At 38.8% G+C, this 15,933-nt stretch overlaps 2 protein-coding genes across 31 annotated transcripts in view; both read left to right on the top strand.

The window, feature by feature from the left end:
• The first annotated feature begins 289 nt into the window (after positions 1 to 289).
• jpt2 (Jupiter microtubule associated homolog 2) lies at positions 290 to 5,590 on the top strand. The gene is made up of 5 exons (XM_079885879.1): positions 290 to 563; positions 1,399 to 1,550; positions 2,895 to 3,040; positions 4,056 to 4,098; positions 4,218 to 5,590. The coding sequence occupies exons 1-5, from the start codon at positions 508 to 510 to the stop codon at positions 4,514 to 4,516; spliced, it is 696 nt and encodes a 231-aa protein (XP_079742005.1). The 5' UTR covers positions 290 to 507; the 3' UTR covers positions 4,517 to 5,590.
• Positions 5,591 to 6,870: 1,280 nt separating this feature from the next.
• The window catches only part of mapk8ip3 (mitogen-activated protein kinase 8 interacting protein 3), a 31,871-nt gene continuing 22,808 nt past the window's right edge, over positions 6,871 to 15,933 (top strand). For 16 of the 30 annotated variants that reach the window (XM_079890733.1, XM_079890722.1, XM_079890720.1 and 13 more), the window contains exons 1-8: positions 7,423 to 7,828; positions 11,546 to 11,666; positions 11,770 to 11,840; positions 12,095 to 12,183; positions 13,286 to 13,309; positions 13,609 to 13,753; positions 14,452 to 14,674; positions 15,730 to 15,832. In XM_079890733.1, the coding sequence (XP_079746859.1) occupies positions 7,529 to 7,828; positions 11,546 to 11,666; positions 11,770 to 11,840; positions 12,095 to 12,183; positions 13,286 to 13,309; positions 13,609 to 13,753; positions 14,452 to 14,674; positions 15,730 to 15,832 (1,076 nt within the window). In that variant the 5' untranslated portion in view covers positions 7,423 to 7,528. Of the gene's footprint in view, positions 7,829 to 11,545; positions 11,667 to 11,769; positions 11,841 to 12,094; positions 12,184 to 13,285; positions 13,310 to 13,608; positions 13,754 to 14,451; positions 14,675 to 15,729; positions 15,833 to 15,933 lie in introns of all 30 variants that reach the window. The other 14 variants (XM_079890730.1, XM_079890724.1, XM_079890728.1 and 11 more) reach the window with 7 other exon arrangements.

Here is a 15,933-nt window from a genome sequence, read left to right as displayed (position 1 = left end):
GTCATGATACAATTTACAGAAATCATACAGAAAAAAACGTATTGTTTGGTACATTTTTACCTATAAATATAAAATGTACTATTATAATAGATCACATATACATTTTTAATACCCTTGTCATAATTTGTCATTTAACAAACCTTAATATCATTTATATATTTTTCTCTATATTGATGTATTTTTTATAACTGATTTTAAGACGGACAGGGAAGTAAGACGTACTTTAAGCTAACCAATCAACTCACTCGGTTGGCCATATAAAACCTGACAGCCAATAGAATTCTACTTCAGTCAGATTGATTTCTAACAGAGCCATTCCCATAATCATATTTGCAGCTCTGCATTTGAGCTGTCCAATCCTTTCTGGGCGTGGTCAGACAGACTTCACTTTTTTGGCATAGTCTTTTAGTTCAGCAGTAGTTGTGGCCGAGCACTAGTGTCTGCAGGAGGGCTCCGTCTGTTGTTGAAGTTACTGGGTCACGTCGCAGTAGACCGAGACAAGCAACCATGACTTCAACCAATATGTTTCAGGGTCTTGAAACTAGTGGCAAACCAAGTTCAAGGTATGGGGTGTGTGCGCTGACAGTTTATCTGGAACAAACCAGCGTTTATTGTGAGTTTGTTGTTGACACTTACATCTGTTTGTCTGAATCACTAATCATCATTCTTTAGGGGTGGAAGAGAGCGGAACTTTAGCATGGCCAAGCGCTACATGCTAACTCTTAGTAGCTAAGAGACAATACTTGTATTTAATGCACCGAGCGAGGTCACATTTCTGGATATAACAATTTAAATAAACAGCCGTGGAGTGAGTGTGTGTGTGTGTGTGTGGTGGTAAAATACGATATTACAGACTATTTTGGTTTTAATTTAGTCAATATTGTTTGTTAGCCGTTAGCGGCAAATGTCCCGATGCTCAAAGAGAAGTTTTAACAGCCACATAGACGTATTTTACTTTTAAGCAAAGACGTATTTGCAATTGAAAATAATGGCTACGTTTAAAAAACTGTGTTTTTTTTAATAATAAATATGAATTAATGCACAATGCAGACTTTGAAGTAGGCACATTTCCTGGAAACGTTGTTGTTCGGAAACGAACATATACCGCAGGCTTTCGTTTTGTTTTGTTTATTGTGCTGGGCTTTCATTTTAGTAAATAAATGCACGAATGATATTAAAATTCAGCGTTTGACGTTGGGTAAAACTTTATGGCCTTAAAAGCCGGACCGCCTAAACTCACAACTGCAGTTGCGATGTTCACCCTCACATTTATGGTGGCGCTGTGCTGCTATGTTACGTGTTGTTTTAGGTCATTTTTATTAATCTACAATTCTCAGTGTTGAGATAAAATATAATATTTGTGTGAATTCATGTACATATTTGTATGTCTGTGTTTAGGGTACTAAGACCTCCAGGTGGAGGGTCCAGCAATCTCTTCGGTGGTTATGAAGAAGACACTTCTGCCTCCAGACGGCCAAACAAAATGTCCTCCTCTATTTTTGCGCCTGCAGAAGAATCTCAGGGGAGTCCCAAACGCTCCAATCCCCCAGGTGAGCTTTCATCAGACAGTGTATTTTCTGTCTCGGGCCTCTTGCACTCTCTGAGTCAAATTCATCACCACACTGTTACTCAGTTTTATGTGTTTGAGTCTCTCTCTCAGCCACTATGCAAACGGGCACTTTTGCATTTGTTATCTTGTCATCAATGGCAGCATCAAAGCCTTTACCTCAGTCTGACAAATTAACCAGTCAGTTAACTCTGTGAGATCATACACGGTCTGAACTGATGAAATTGCACATCTAGATAAGGTTAAAGTTCACGTTGCTTAAACACTAGTGGCTCTGTCACGGGATAAGTATTGATCTGAAGTTTAAAGTGCCCTTAAACGTTATCTAGTTTTGAGACTAAGTTCTGGGGTTATAAGTGGTCCTCTTCGGTTAGAATAGTAAGAATATTTCATGCTGTTTTCATGCTTTGCCCTGAGGGAGCAGCTGCTGAGCATGTCTTTTCTTCCTCACTGACATGCATAGAGTTTTGTAATTGGACAGGAAGAAACTCACTGTTTTAGAAATGACCAAATTACTGAAATAAAATCAGCTGTTTGCAATGACTAAATCAAACAAAAGTAATTGAAATAGCTCAATGCTACAAATCTACTGGTGGCCTCATAGTGTGGTAAGGGGGCTGTTCAGGAGCTGACAAAAAAACTCTACAGAGGGTTAAAAACACAGAGCAGAATATCATTGGCTGCCCTCTCCCATTCCTACTGGACATTGTAAACACCGCTACCTATCTAGAGCAAAAACATTAAGGACTCTTCTCACCATAGTCACCACCTGTTTACCCTCCTGCCCTCAGGAAGACGATACAGGGCAATTAAAACACGCACTGCCATATTCTTAAATAGTTTTATTTTATTTTATTTTTTTTATCCAAAAGCCATCCAGTCCCTAAACTAAGGGCTATCTTCCACTATTTATGTATGAAAACTTACTGCGGACTGCAATATCTGTTTGAAACCTTTAACCTGCACTGCTGCACTTAGGTTTATAAATGTAATGTGATTGTGTTGTTTACATGCGTGTATGTATTATAGCACAGCTGAAGAGTCTCTGAAATTTTGTTGTATCCCGATGCAATGACAATAAAGGCTAATTCTAATTAACTAAAATGGAAAAACAAATTCTAAATAATAAAACTATAATAGTATCTCAGTGATACAAAAATACTGCTGCAAAGCTGTCATTCACTTGTGTGTAAATGAATATTGTTTCATTGAGAATATGATTGTTTGAATGTATTGATAACAAGTATAAATGATGTTCCAGTAATTGGCATAACTAGCATTAGTGTATCTTAACAAGCTCTGATTTATGTGTCTCTAATTGCCTCAGGTGGAAAGAGCAGTGGGATATTTGGGGAGCCAGACGCTCCTTCGACTCGGAGCAAGACAACTCACCATGGTGGAGGATCCAGTAACATCTTTGGGGGACCAGAGTCGACCCCATCTTCTGTGAAAAGTCATCCTAACAAACCAAAGGTAGACTACCCCTAGCCAACCTGTATGCTTCTGCTTTTACATAGTTACTAAAAATGTATCATGCTTTCCACAAAAATATAAAGCAGCACAAGTGTTATCACCATTGATGATGATGATGATGATGATGATAATAAATGTTTATTGAGCAGCAAATCATCATGTAAGAATAATTTCTGAAGGATCATGTAACACTGAAGACTGGAGTAATGATGCTGAAAATTCAGCTTTGTCATCACAGGAATAAATTACATTTTAAAATATATGCAGTGTTATTTTAGATTTGATTATTCAATATCTCTACCTGAAACCTGCCTGAAAAACCTGAAAGGCACTGTTTATTTCATTTGTATGTTTGTTCTATTGCAAGGGATCTCCAACCCTGCTCCTTGAGAGCTACTGTCCTGCAGATTTCAGCTCCAATCCCAATCAAACACACCTGGACCAGCTAATCCAGCTGTTCAGGGTTACTTGATAGTTGCAGGCAGGTGCGTTGGAACTGAAGTCTGCAGGACAGTAGCCCTCCAGGAGCAGGGTTGGAGATCCCTGTTCTATTGTATTTATTTGTGCTATTCCTTGATTTGATTATTTGTTCTATTTCTGGTACAGACTGTTTACTTGTCTTTAACAATATTCTATTTCTGGTACAGACTGTTTACTTGTCTTTAACAATATTTGCAGTGTATTTAAGATAGGCTAGTAGTTTTTAGTGTCATAATAACCTTATTTATTAAGGTAACCTGGGTCAAAAACAATGAAAATAATAACTAGGCGTAACTTATTTTATTTATTACTTTTTTATGGTTGGGCCAGTAGAAAAATCCTTAGCGTGTAGCCATGTTACTGATTTACTGTATTTTTGATCAAATAAATGCAGCCTTGTTCTTTTAAAAACATTAAAATCTTACCAACCCCAAACTTTTGAACAGTAGTGTATGTAACAACACAAACCATAATTGAACTCTAAAAATCTGTATTTCCACCCATTTAAACTCTAACGCCCTTCTTTTCTCTGTAGGACAACTTAAGTGTGGGTGTACCTGCTACTCCAGATCCACCAGGTAAAGAAACCCTGTGATTTACTAAATATTCGTCATGTTCTTCACGCCCTAGTTTATTTCTCCTCAGTCTGTTGTTGGCATGCAATTCCTTTTCCAATGGATTTAAATCTCTCTTGCAGCCCCGGTGCCTAAGCAGGCGACTGTAGTTGAGGAAAAAGTGAAGGTGGTGTCTCCTCAACCCACACCTGAAAAAGAGGCACCAGCCCCAGCCCCTGCCCCTGCCCCTGTCTCTACCCCTACCCCTACCCCTGCCCCTGCCCCTGTCTCTGCCCCTGCGCCAACAGCCAATCAGAAATCTGAGCCAGCCACACAGCAACCAACAGAAAAAGACCATGAGCCACGCCTCGGACCACGACCTCGCTCTCACAACAAAGTGCTCAACCCGCCAGGTGGAAAGTCCAGTGTGGTTTTCTATTAGCCACAAGTTCTGCTTTCTATCATTGTCACTGCCCCTCTTCCATCTGCTTTTAACCTGTACTAAAACTTATCCCCTCTCATTTACTTTATCTTTTGGTTATTTGTTTCCCCTGAAGTCTGTCACTCTTCATTCCTTTATTGCTTTTGCACTTTCTGATTCATTCCTCACTTTCCCTTCCTCCTTTGCATCTAATTAGAATCAACTGTTACTCCAATAACTGAATGGTTATGTTTCATTTAAAATGGTTTGCATATACTGTTGTTTCTCTGTATGATTATGTTCTCTCAATTTGCTAATGTATTAAATGCAAGTTTGCCTCAAGAAACTCAGTACAGTCTATGCAGTGTTCAACTGGATCCACTGTTGGTCGCCAAAGCAAGCTCTTCAGTATCAGTGTGTTCAGATCTTCCTTTGAAACTCAGTGAATGTGTTCTGATGGTAATGGACAGTTTACTTTTGTGCAATAAGGTGACTTCATTTCTCCTTTTTCCCCTCTTGCATTTTTTTTTTTTTTTGTAGTAAGACACCAAGCCAAACGTAAAAGTAATAGCTTAGACGCAAAACCAAATGCACAGTTGTAATTGATAATCGCAGAAGCACACATGTATGGCAATGTAGAGAATGAGTACAATCAGACATCACTAACATATCACACTATTACAGTGTCCATACATGCATTTGAATGTAATCAGAGACCCTTAAAGAATCCGCTGATATGCCTGATTCTGTACTTGAAAAGAGTTGCTGCGCCATGATTGTTTAATACTTTGTTGAATTTGGCCTTTGTTCCCATTAGCCATCTGCTTTATTCTTTACATGGCAGTTGGAAGGTCAAATATGACACATCCGTGGGCATGTGTGGGCATTTCCCACATTACTAGTGCCATCCCTGCCCAAAATACTTCAGTGGATGCTTGGCAATGTGACTGGCTGCGATGATGTCACGCAGAGGCCTGTCTCATACAATACACTTCTGTATTGTTCATTTGTATGCTGTATTGTGTTGCTTTTTTCCATGACAGTAAAATAATGTTTTACCATGTTGCTCTAAATAAACCGAAATCTTCATTTAAAGAGTTACTTGTGTGCATGTGCTTGCTGAATTTTAAATTTTAATCTTAAAGGTTTAGTTCACTCAAAAATTAATATTATTTTTTACTCTTCTGTTTAAAATGAACGAAGACCACCAGAAGGTTAAATAAACAACATTTACATTTCCTTATGTTAGGACACTAATGACATATTTGTATTTTTGATAATTGGCAGTGTTCTACATGAGATATTGAGCTATGATCTAGTTTTATAATCGACTTTTGTTCAGGAATCAGTGGTCAATACAATGTTACAGAAATGCAAATGACAAATCAGGAATCAGTGGTCAATGTTACAGAAATGCAAATGACAGAAGTTTTACAGGAAATGTACTTTTTTCAGGAATTTGCAGGTTATGCCACACTGACAGAGGCTGCTCACTGCAGAGCCAATGGGTGGAGCTAGATGATCCAACCACACCCTAACCCTATATAACTCCACCCATTATAGGTCTACAGTGGCAGTTCTGGACTAGAAAAGCTCCACCCATTAGGTCCACAGAGGGAGCAAATGGGTGGAGCTTACATCTGGCTCCTCCAAGTCCAGCGAGAAGGAGCGAGTGTCACTTGGGCTTAATGGGTGGAGCTAGAATATCAACCACACCCTACCCTACCCACAACTCTATCCCTCCACCCCATTAGTGTCCAGAGAGGTGGAGCTGGACGTCATTTGACTCTGCAGTGAGCACCACTTGCACAGAGGTGGATCTGGACTAGAAAAGCTCCACCCATTAGGTCCCGTACAGAGGTGGAGCTGGACGTCATTTGGCTCTAGCACCACTTGCATTGACAATTGCCTTTATGGTAATGCCATTTGAAGCCGCGTGGGGACTAGCAAACAACATGATGCATTCTGTGATGGGTTTGGCAAGAACTTTTGCAGTCGGCTCTGAAAAATTGTTTCTGTGATTCCTTAAAGGGATTATCTGCAAACGGGAAAGTGAGCTCATATGTGCGATTCCCTGGGCCCCTGATTTATTTATTAGTGTCGACAGCACGCTAAAAAAAATACATACAAAATCAAGGATTAACACATTCAAATATGAATTAATTAATTTTTTATATTTAATAGGCTACTTATTTACGGGATAGGGTATATTAAATATAACAATAACATAATTGTGGCTACTATAAATAATGTCGTTAATGGTTGGTGTGTTTGATAGCAGCAATGACAATGAGACATCACTATTCCGGCCTGCTCCATGCAGGCGCTGTGACGTCAGCTGGCCCCTCCATCATCATCATCATCATCATCATCCTGCGAGAGAGAGAGTCACCGACGGAAACAGCATCACGAACCCCCGCCGCCCTGTCAACCACCACCGGATTGATTTAAAATGCCAAAAATGAGCAGTCTGACATAACGCTAGAAAGCAGTATCTGATTTTGGTACGGTAGCGGTAGCCATTTATTCCCGTATTTATTTATTTATTTATTTATTTATTGTCCGGGTTTTTTTCTTTCCTCCATTGATTTTCCAGTAATGGCTGGGCTCGCGAGCTGCGGCTGTTGAGAGGCAGGTGCGTCGTCAGAGGCAGACGCGCGTTGGGCGTGATGCGATGGATTTCGCTCCAACCCAGCGATGAGACAGACGCAACCGGGGAATAATCGAGTGCTATAGCGAGGCGCGTGTGATCGCGCTGCCGACACTGGCGCAGGACGCACGGGCGGGGAAGAGGGCTCGTCCCCTCGCGAGCGCTCCGTCTGATCAACAAATATCGAATATTAATATTATAACGTTCGTGCGTCCCGAAATCCGGCTGTTGCTGGTGAAGCCGGGCCGTGGAGCGCATCGGCATCATGTGCACCTGATGAAATTGTCATGAATTGATAGAAAACATTTCGCCATTTCGATTCGCGTCGCCGCTGATTTATTTATTCTTTCTCTAATAACGAGCTTCGATCAAACGTCGCCAAGATGATGGAGCTGGACGAGGTGGTGTACCAGGACGATTACGGGGCCGTGTCTGTCATGTCCGAGCGGGTGTCGGGCCTGGCCAGCAGCATTTATCGGGAGTTCGAGCGCCTCATCGACAGCTACGACGAGGAGGTGGTGAAGGAGCTGATGCCGCTGGTGGTGAATGTTCTGGAGAACCTCGACTCGGTTCTAACGGAGAACCAGGAGCATGAGGTGGAGCTGGAACTTCTCAAGGAGGACAACGAGCAACTCATCACGCAGTATGAACGGGAGAAATCGCTGCGCAAACAGGCGGAGGAGGTAAATAATAATAATAAGATGATCTCATCGCTCATTATTTTCATGCATACTATTCATCCTATTCAAGCAGGAGAGTTTTGTTATCTGATCATAATTGTAAAAAGCTAAGACTACCCTATTATAGACTACTTACATCAAATGCATATAGATATCAGTTGTCACCTCCCAAAAATATGCCTTAGGATGACATTTAAATGCTTAGTTTTATGATCAAAGCTCTGTAGTTTTAAACATATAAAGCATGCAATACAGTGATGACTGAGAGATGTACAAATAAACATTCCTCAAAAGCCTCATGTATCATATTTGATGCTCATATTTTAACATGATATTTGGATTGTATATATAGGCCTATATATAAAGCGCATGAATGATCAAGTAAACCTAAGTTGCTTTAATTTGAAAATGTTCTTACAATATAAAAGTTATTATTATGTTTATTTTATAAAAACCATTAAAGTTGCAAAACGCAAATGATAGCAAATAGGCATGTGTACCACTGCCTGAAGGTGAACATTTTTTTAATTATACTAAAGGCGTTTTACTTACTAAAAATGTATGAAATATCCATCAGATGGCAGGAGGCATGTAGTATATTGTTTGCAACAGGTTTTTTAGCAACTTAGCAAAGTTTTGTTGTCTTTATAGGGCTAAAGCTTCTATCTATGTACAAGAAGTGCTACCTTCTTGCTTATTTACACAGTAACTGTGATGTCGTAAACAATTATTGCTGCTCTTTGAGAAGTAACTATTCCGTAACATCTGTGTTGACCTGGTCAATTCATTGTCCTTGACCCTGGGACATCCACTTGAGAAACTTTATCCAGTCCTGTCATGTGCAGTAGAGTAACCCCTTTGTTTTATCCCATAATGAATTGTATGTGTTGCTCTACCTATTACTGCTGGAAATAAATCTCTAAATCCTATACAAAAGATTGTCTCATACGCACGTTTGTACATAAGTCATATGCAGACAAACACTCTTATCTTTTCTTTGTGCATCAGCACTACTACAATGACCAGACAGCTACAGGGAACAGATGCCCTTAATGACCCGCCACAAGCATCATAACTACATACTAACATTGCCAAAACATTTTCCAAATGTAACTATGTTATCGACTGCACAGCTAGAGCATTATTGGCGTTCTTGTTGTGTTAAGTTTTATATCAGAGCTTAAACAGTGTAAGTGTATGCTGTAATAAAAATGTGAGTGTTTAAGGTTGTAAGTATAAAGATTCAGTGTGTGACAATAGCATAGTGCGGTCAAAACTGAGAAATGTAACTTTAAGAGCAGAAATGATTGTACCAGAAGACAGAAAGAAAATACATAAAAGAGCAAAAGAGAAAACAGAGGCTGTTTTTCAGCGTCATAGATGATTCAGAGAAGGAATATGTGCTGATGGAGTGCAGTAAACTGCAGTGATGCTTCTCACTTCTCATTACTTGGTTACTTGATGTCGATCCACACATGTGTGTAATAGTCTATTTTTTATTCTGCCTAGATTTATGTTTATATTTTTCAACATTTTTTTGTTTACAATTTTTATTCCAGAGAAGCAGCATTTTTTTTTTTAATCTCTAGACAGTATTTATTCATGCTCTCATAAAATACGTTGATACTATACAATATATAATAAACTATACTATATAATAATTGTTTCACAATTGTTTCTTCCTGTCCAAAAATATTAATAATAGATGCCGTAAGGGAAATTTGCATGTAGCAGGCTTGTTTAAACTGCAGAAAGAAATAGGCTGTGGTTTAAAATAATACGATTCATTGAATACAGATAGAGAAGTGTTAGGGATAGCTATTTTCTGTTTCATGTTTTAATGCAGCAACACAAAGATTTATTTGCTTGGGGTCAAAACTGGGAGGATGATGGGCAGGGGGGGTGATTATGGGTAATCAATTTTCTCATAGAAGGAGGCTGGCTGACGCTGTAACCCGATTCTCATGTTATGAGACAGACAGAAAGCACAGAGTGAGAGAGATAGTGAGGGATGGAGAGAGAGAGAGAGAGAGAGAGTAAACATCATTCTCCAATTTCGCATCCTTTGGGATTATGGCAGTAGAATATAGTGGCCACAGTAAGAACATCCTTCTCACTAGCCTGTATTAACACACATTCTCCCTCTTAGAAGAAAATGTTCTATATAGAACCTTAAAGGGTTCTTTCAGGCGCTTCATAGAACCACATTAAGAACACGAATTAAGCGGCTTGTAACAGATCCCTAGGGTTCTATATAGAACCCCATTGAACTTGTGTATAGGCTATATCATTATCAATCCTCATGAGAGATATCAGAATGTCTAATGACTATAATTAAACATTAAAATAAACTTGCAAGTTTAGTTGCAATTTAACTTTAGAAAAACCGACATATCTAACAGTATAAAAGATATAAAAGTACAGATTATTTACGACATTCATAATGTTTAAGAAGGTTTTTTTATTCACATCATTCTAATGCATGGTGACATAACAGATGACTTGGCTTTTTCTCCAATTGGTCATATGTAATTTAATGCAGTAATTGTATTCAGTGTTAAAATCTCCTATGCCTGAATTAATATGCAGAGACAGCTGCAAGCAAGTTTGAAAGTTTCCCCAAAAAAGCGCAAAAACTTTTGACGTTGCACGTTATTCAGATTGTTTAGGCATCGAACCAGCCTGACACGGCAACGTCAGCTCAACCAATGGCAGATGGGGAGACCTGTCTGGAAACACTCATTATGTTTGTGCATTTAACAATGAAACTAGTGTTGTCGAAAATAAACATTTCACCTGTAATGGGTTTTCATGATTAAACTGCAGTATTGAATGAGGGATCGTATGTCAAGTATAGCAAGAACTCGAATTAGCATTATGGGATTACATTATACAAATCTTTACATAACTTCCTAATCCCAAATGTAGACATGCTGCTAATATGGGGTATATATAGTACTGTAGAAATGACGTGAGTCAAAAACTCATTAGATGAGAATGACATGATCGGACTTGTGTGATGTTTTCATTGAAGGGGGATTTGAAGTTTGTAGTGTTAGATGGAGTGTGTTTGGTTTTTCCCTCTCTTTGCAGTGCTGGGATTACTGAATTCCAGGAGGCTGTTTGTGGCTGGGCCGCACTGCAGAAAGAGCCTATTGTGTTCCACTTAAATCCTTGCAGCTCAAAGTCACCACACACTGCACTTGGAGTGTGTGTGTATGTGTGTGTTATGTACCATGTAACTGTTTGTGTGTGTAAATGTGACTGTACTGTATTCAAAGAATAAACCCTTCTCCAAATGCATATTTATGTCCATCTGTCTGTCTGTCTCCCATCTATCTATCTATCTATCTATCTATCTATCTATCTATCTATCTATCTATCTATCTATCTATCTATCTATCTATCTATCTATCTATCTATCTATCTATCTATCTATCTATCTATCTGTTTGTCTCCCATCCATCCATCCATGTCTGTCTGTCTGTCTGTCTGTCTGTCTGTCTCTGTCTATCTGTTTCTCTTTATTGTTTTATCTATGTCTATCTGTCTGTCTGTCTATCTCTTTGTCTCCTGTCTATCTGTCTATCTATCTGTTTGTCTCCCATCCATCCATCCATCCATCCATCCATCCATCCATCCATCTCAGGCTTTCACCTGATTCAAGCTGTTAGTTAAAGGATCTGACCTTGTGTGAATGTGTGTGTGTTTGTGTAACAGAAGTTTATTGAATTTGAAGATGCCTTGGAGGCAGACAAGAAGGAGTTGCAGTCCATGGTGGACACATTGGAGCTACAAACAAAACAACTGGAGCTGAAGACCAAGAACTATGCTGACCAGAGTGAGTGCACCACATTGAACAACATTCATTCCTACACACTCATTGACACAAACAGAGATTTGAGTATCTTTCCCTATGCATCCGTGATGTCCTTCTCTTGTAGTCTCTCGTCTGGAAGAACGAGAATCAGACATGAAGAAAGAGTATAACGCCCTTCACCAGCGTCATACAGAGGTCAGAAGAACCCCCATCATGCAGTTTTTCTTTTCTTCTTTCTTCTATTTTTTTTTATCTGCTAAAAATTGGTCTTTGTGATTATGATCTCGATAAAATAATTTTTGGCATGGAAAATGAATGGAAACGTCATGGAAATTCATTGGTCTAAAGGTGTGGGGACACTATTAGCAATAACTCAAAAGTTACAAATACAAAGCTCCAGCTCTCGAAGGAGTCAGCATATACACTGACAGTGATTTTATTTTCTCCAGATGATACAGACATATGTGGAACACATTGAGCGCTCAAAGATGCAACAGTCAGGCAGCAACCAGTCTGAATCCACAGGCTGCGGACGGTCGTGAGTAACTTGTATAATCAGCGTGATGCTGCCATTCCAAGCCTTTCTTTAAATTAAGAGTTTGGAATGTGCATTTTGCATGTTTCTTTTGTGCTTTCAAGTAACATGTTTTGTGGGTAACCAGTTTAATTAAATATTTTTGAATTTCAAACTGCAAACTAATATTCTTTTATTTTGGGACACCAGCTATGACGCTGTATTGCAGTTTGGATGTATGTATCAGAATAGTTTCGATTTTCATTAAACAAAATGGCCCATTATTAGAACAGTTGTCTTGGAGACAGCGTTGCTAGGCACTGGGTGATGATGCTCAGTCACAGTTTGTCATGTCTTGCTTAGTCAGATCTAGTGTTGTGGTTGGCTTATAGTCATACTCAATTATTCACACATCTCCACAAGTTTCACACATTTCTATTTTCCTTTAAACAGAGTCCGCTGATTTCAACTAATTAAACATTTTCATAGACATAATTACAGGCTCAAATTTGAGAGGGTTGTGAGAGAGTCAGAACTGATGTCTTTTGCCTAAGAATAAACAAGATTTCAAATGCTGTAAAAGTAGTTTTCTAAAAAATATATATAATTTAATTATTAATTTATCAAATGTGGAGCTTTTAAATAGCTTTAGGAGTTTTACCTTGACATGTCTGAGCTGAGTGAGTAATCTGCACTGATTACTCATTTACCCACAGAATGTAAAAATATTTGTGTAAAATTATATATATATATATATATATATATATATATATATATATATATATATATATATATATATATATATATATATATATATATAATGTTATATTTAATATAAAATAAAATCTTATTAAATAATAAATTATTCAATGACAAATATCTTTTTTTTTATGAAATAATAAGTTATACAATGACAGGTCCTCTTTGAGATAATCAGTGTGTTATTTGCAATTTCATCATATTTTCAATATGAATCATTTCCATCTATTTTTTTACATACTGTATACTGCATGTAACGTGACTTTATGTCCTGTGTAAGTATTGTGTCACTGTGTTTGTGAGTGTGTGTGTTCACATTCTTTTTGTCTCTTTCTTTCTGTGCGTGTGCCGCTGTGTGTCTCTGCAGTAAACGACACAACTGGAGGAAAAGGTAAAATTGCCCGCTATCTCTGACAGTTTCCCAAACCCCTGTCTCTGCAGTCCTTTTATCTCCCATTTTACTCCTTTGAAATAAAAAAATGAACCCCCTGTCCGGTCACGCAAACGCCCTGCCTAGTTTAGCAGTCTTAGTGTCAGAGACTGAGAAACCTGTACCTCTTTCTCCTATGTGGTTTTGTGTCTTTATATGTTTTCACCCTGTCCATTGAGTTTTTTGCTCATTTTCATGTGCCAATTTAGTTTAGTGGGAAATATTTGACCTTCTACATCTATCTGTTTCTTGTCCTGCAGTAAAACAGAGCGCCCCCCATCACTGAGTTTGTTTCCTGGCGGAGATGGCATGGTACGTGGGGGTCTTGGGGGGGCTAGAATGGTTTCGTCAGACGTCTGGCATTCCAGTGATCTCAGCAGACCTGTCTACGCCCCTGGCTACCAGGTGTGACAGATATGACTCCACCCGAAGCGCCAGGGGTGGAGTCATGATAACCATCATTCTGTCAGACACTCCCCCCTTAAGCCTGCTTGTGTCGAGATCAGGTTCATGGGTGGTTGTTCGATGGTCACCAGCAGGCCTCCAAGGGTCCATGATTTTGGCCGTCCGTCCTCTGCCTTGCTCTGTGACGTTTTTGTCTTATTTTAGCCATCTGAAATGAACAGTTGTGTTTAAAACAAGATGGTTTTAATAAACTGAATCTCACCTAGATGAAGCATGTGTCAGCTGAGCACGCATATCTAATGATCTGTTCTTTGAAGGAAGAGAAGATATGAGTTATTCACTTCCTTTTTTGGACATATGTCACAAGTCACATGAGTATAAAGCAATTTGAGTTTGTTTGACAAAGCTTTTTATCTGTGGAGCTTTCAGCTTCTAGGATTTTTGACTCAAAGATAAATATCTATTTATTCGAAGGATATGCACAGACATTTTATCATTTATACATGTTTTATAAACAGTTTTACATTAACATGTTTGAATTTGTATGACAATATATTTTTGCCTTGCTAGTAAGTCTAAATTTTTGTTTATCAATTGAATATCAAATTTACTAGTGTAGAAGATTTAAGTTTAGACGTTTAGCAGAATATGTTTATTATCAAAACGTGCGTGTGATATGTGGTTCCCTTTCGTTTAAGGAGGATGGCTCAGATTCAGACTCCGTCGCAGCCACGCCCAGCAGCACAGGCAGCAAATCAAACACTCCCACCTCGTCTGTTCCCTCGGCAACAGTTACCCCTCTGAACGATGGGCTGGTGTCAGGGGAAGAGTTCAGCAAGCGCCGGGGCCGCAAGAATGCGAAGCGTCTTAGTAGAAACATGGAGGTGCAGGTCTCTCAGGAAACCAGGAACGTCAGCATTGGTGAGAGAGAGGGAGAAGAATTGAGGCAAAGAATAATCACTGAATAAAAAAAATAAAAAATAAAAATCCTTCATAAGATCCTTCAAAAATCATTCTAATATGCTGATTTGGTGCTCGCGAAACATTTCTTATTATTATCAGTGTTATCTTATTATTATCAGAAAACAGTTGTGGACATTATAGTCCATGAGCCAGGGGGGTTGATCGGTATCATTGGGGGGACAAATGCTATCATTGTTTTTTGGCAAGGTATACACCCTAAGTATTAGAAAAATCATGATAGCAGTGCAGGGGTGGTAGCGAAATCACTTTTTTTCAGCTTATGAAGTTACTAACCCCCTAAAATAAATTCCGTTTTTGAAATCTGGTGTATATCTGGTTTAGTGCCTCGAGTATTGAAGTTGTTGAGTTTTGTGTCCGTGGTGTTCTTTCATGCCACAGGGATAAAAGAAAGCGTACAGTTTAGGTGGAAATTGTGAAAAAAATGTGTGTTATTTCTGGTTTAAAGAAGTCATGTGACCTCTGTGTTTGTCAGACAGATTCAGTACTGGGCTTAAAGGCCCCCTTTCCAACGATACCAAGCACCATATTATAGAATATTGACAATATCCCTAGCATGAGCCTAAACCAGATATACACCAGATTTCAAAAACGGAATTTATTTTAGGGGGTTAGTAACTTCATAAGCTGAAAAAAAGTGATTTCGCTACCACCCCTGCACTGCTATCGTGATTGTTCTAGTACCAGGGGTGTATACCTTGCCAAAAATCACTATGAGACTTTGTCCCCCCAGATGATACCGATGGACCAAATTTGGGGCCCTGGCTCATGGACTATTACTGATATATTTTTTCAGAATTCTTTGATAAATGGAAAGAACAACATAATATTATTTTTCTAACAGTGTAAATGTCTTTACTGTCACTTTTGATCGATTTAATTGATCTTACTACATCTACAGATTTACAAACAATGCAAAATTCAAATTTTCCCTGACAGGACAATGATTGTGTGTTCTTCTTTTCAATCGTGTGTGTGTGTGTGTGTGTGTGTAGGTATGGGCAGTAGTGATGAATGGTCAGAGTTTCAGGAAATTATAGACTCAACACCAGAGCTAGAAATGCGCTTGGACCCTCGAGACTTCGAAAGAGGAAACAGGTAGACGGATGCACATCATTCACAATATTAAAGCGTGAACAAACAGTACAAAATACTCAAGTTTACGAACAAAAGTTACAGATCATTAAGAATACTGTTTA

Source organism: Squalius cephalus (genome assembly GCF_949319135.1).
Source record: "Squalius cephalus genome assembly, chromosome: 1".
NCBI lineage: Eukaryota > Metazoa > Chordata > Actinopteri > Cypriniformes > Leuciscidae > Squalius > Squalius cephalus.
This window is presented reverse-complemented; position numbering and strand designations above follow the sequence as displayed.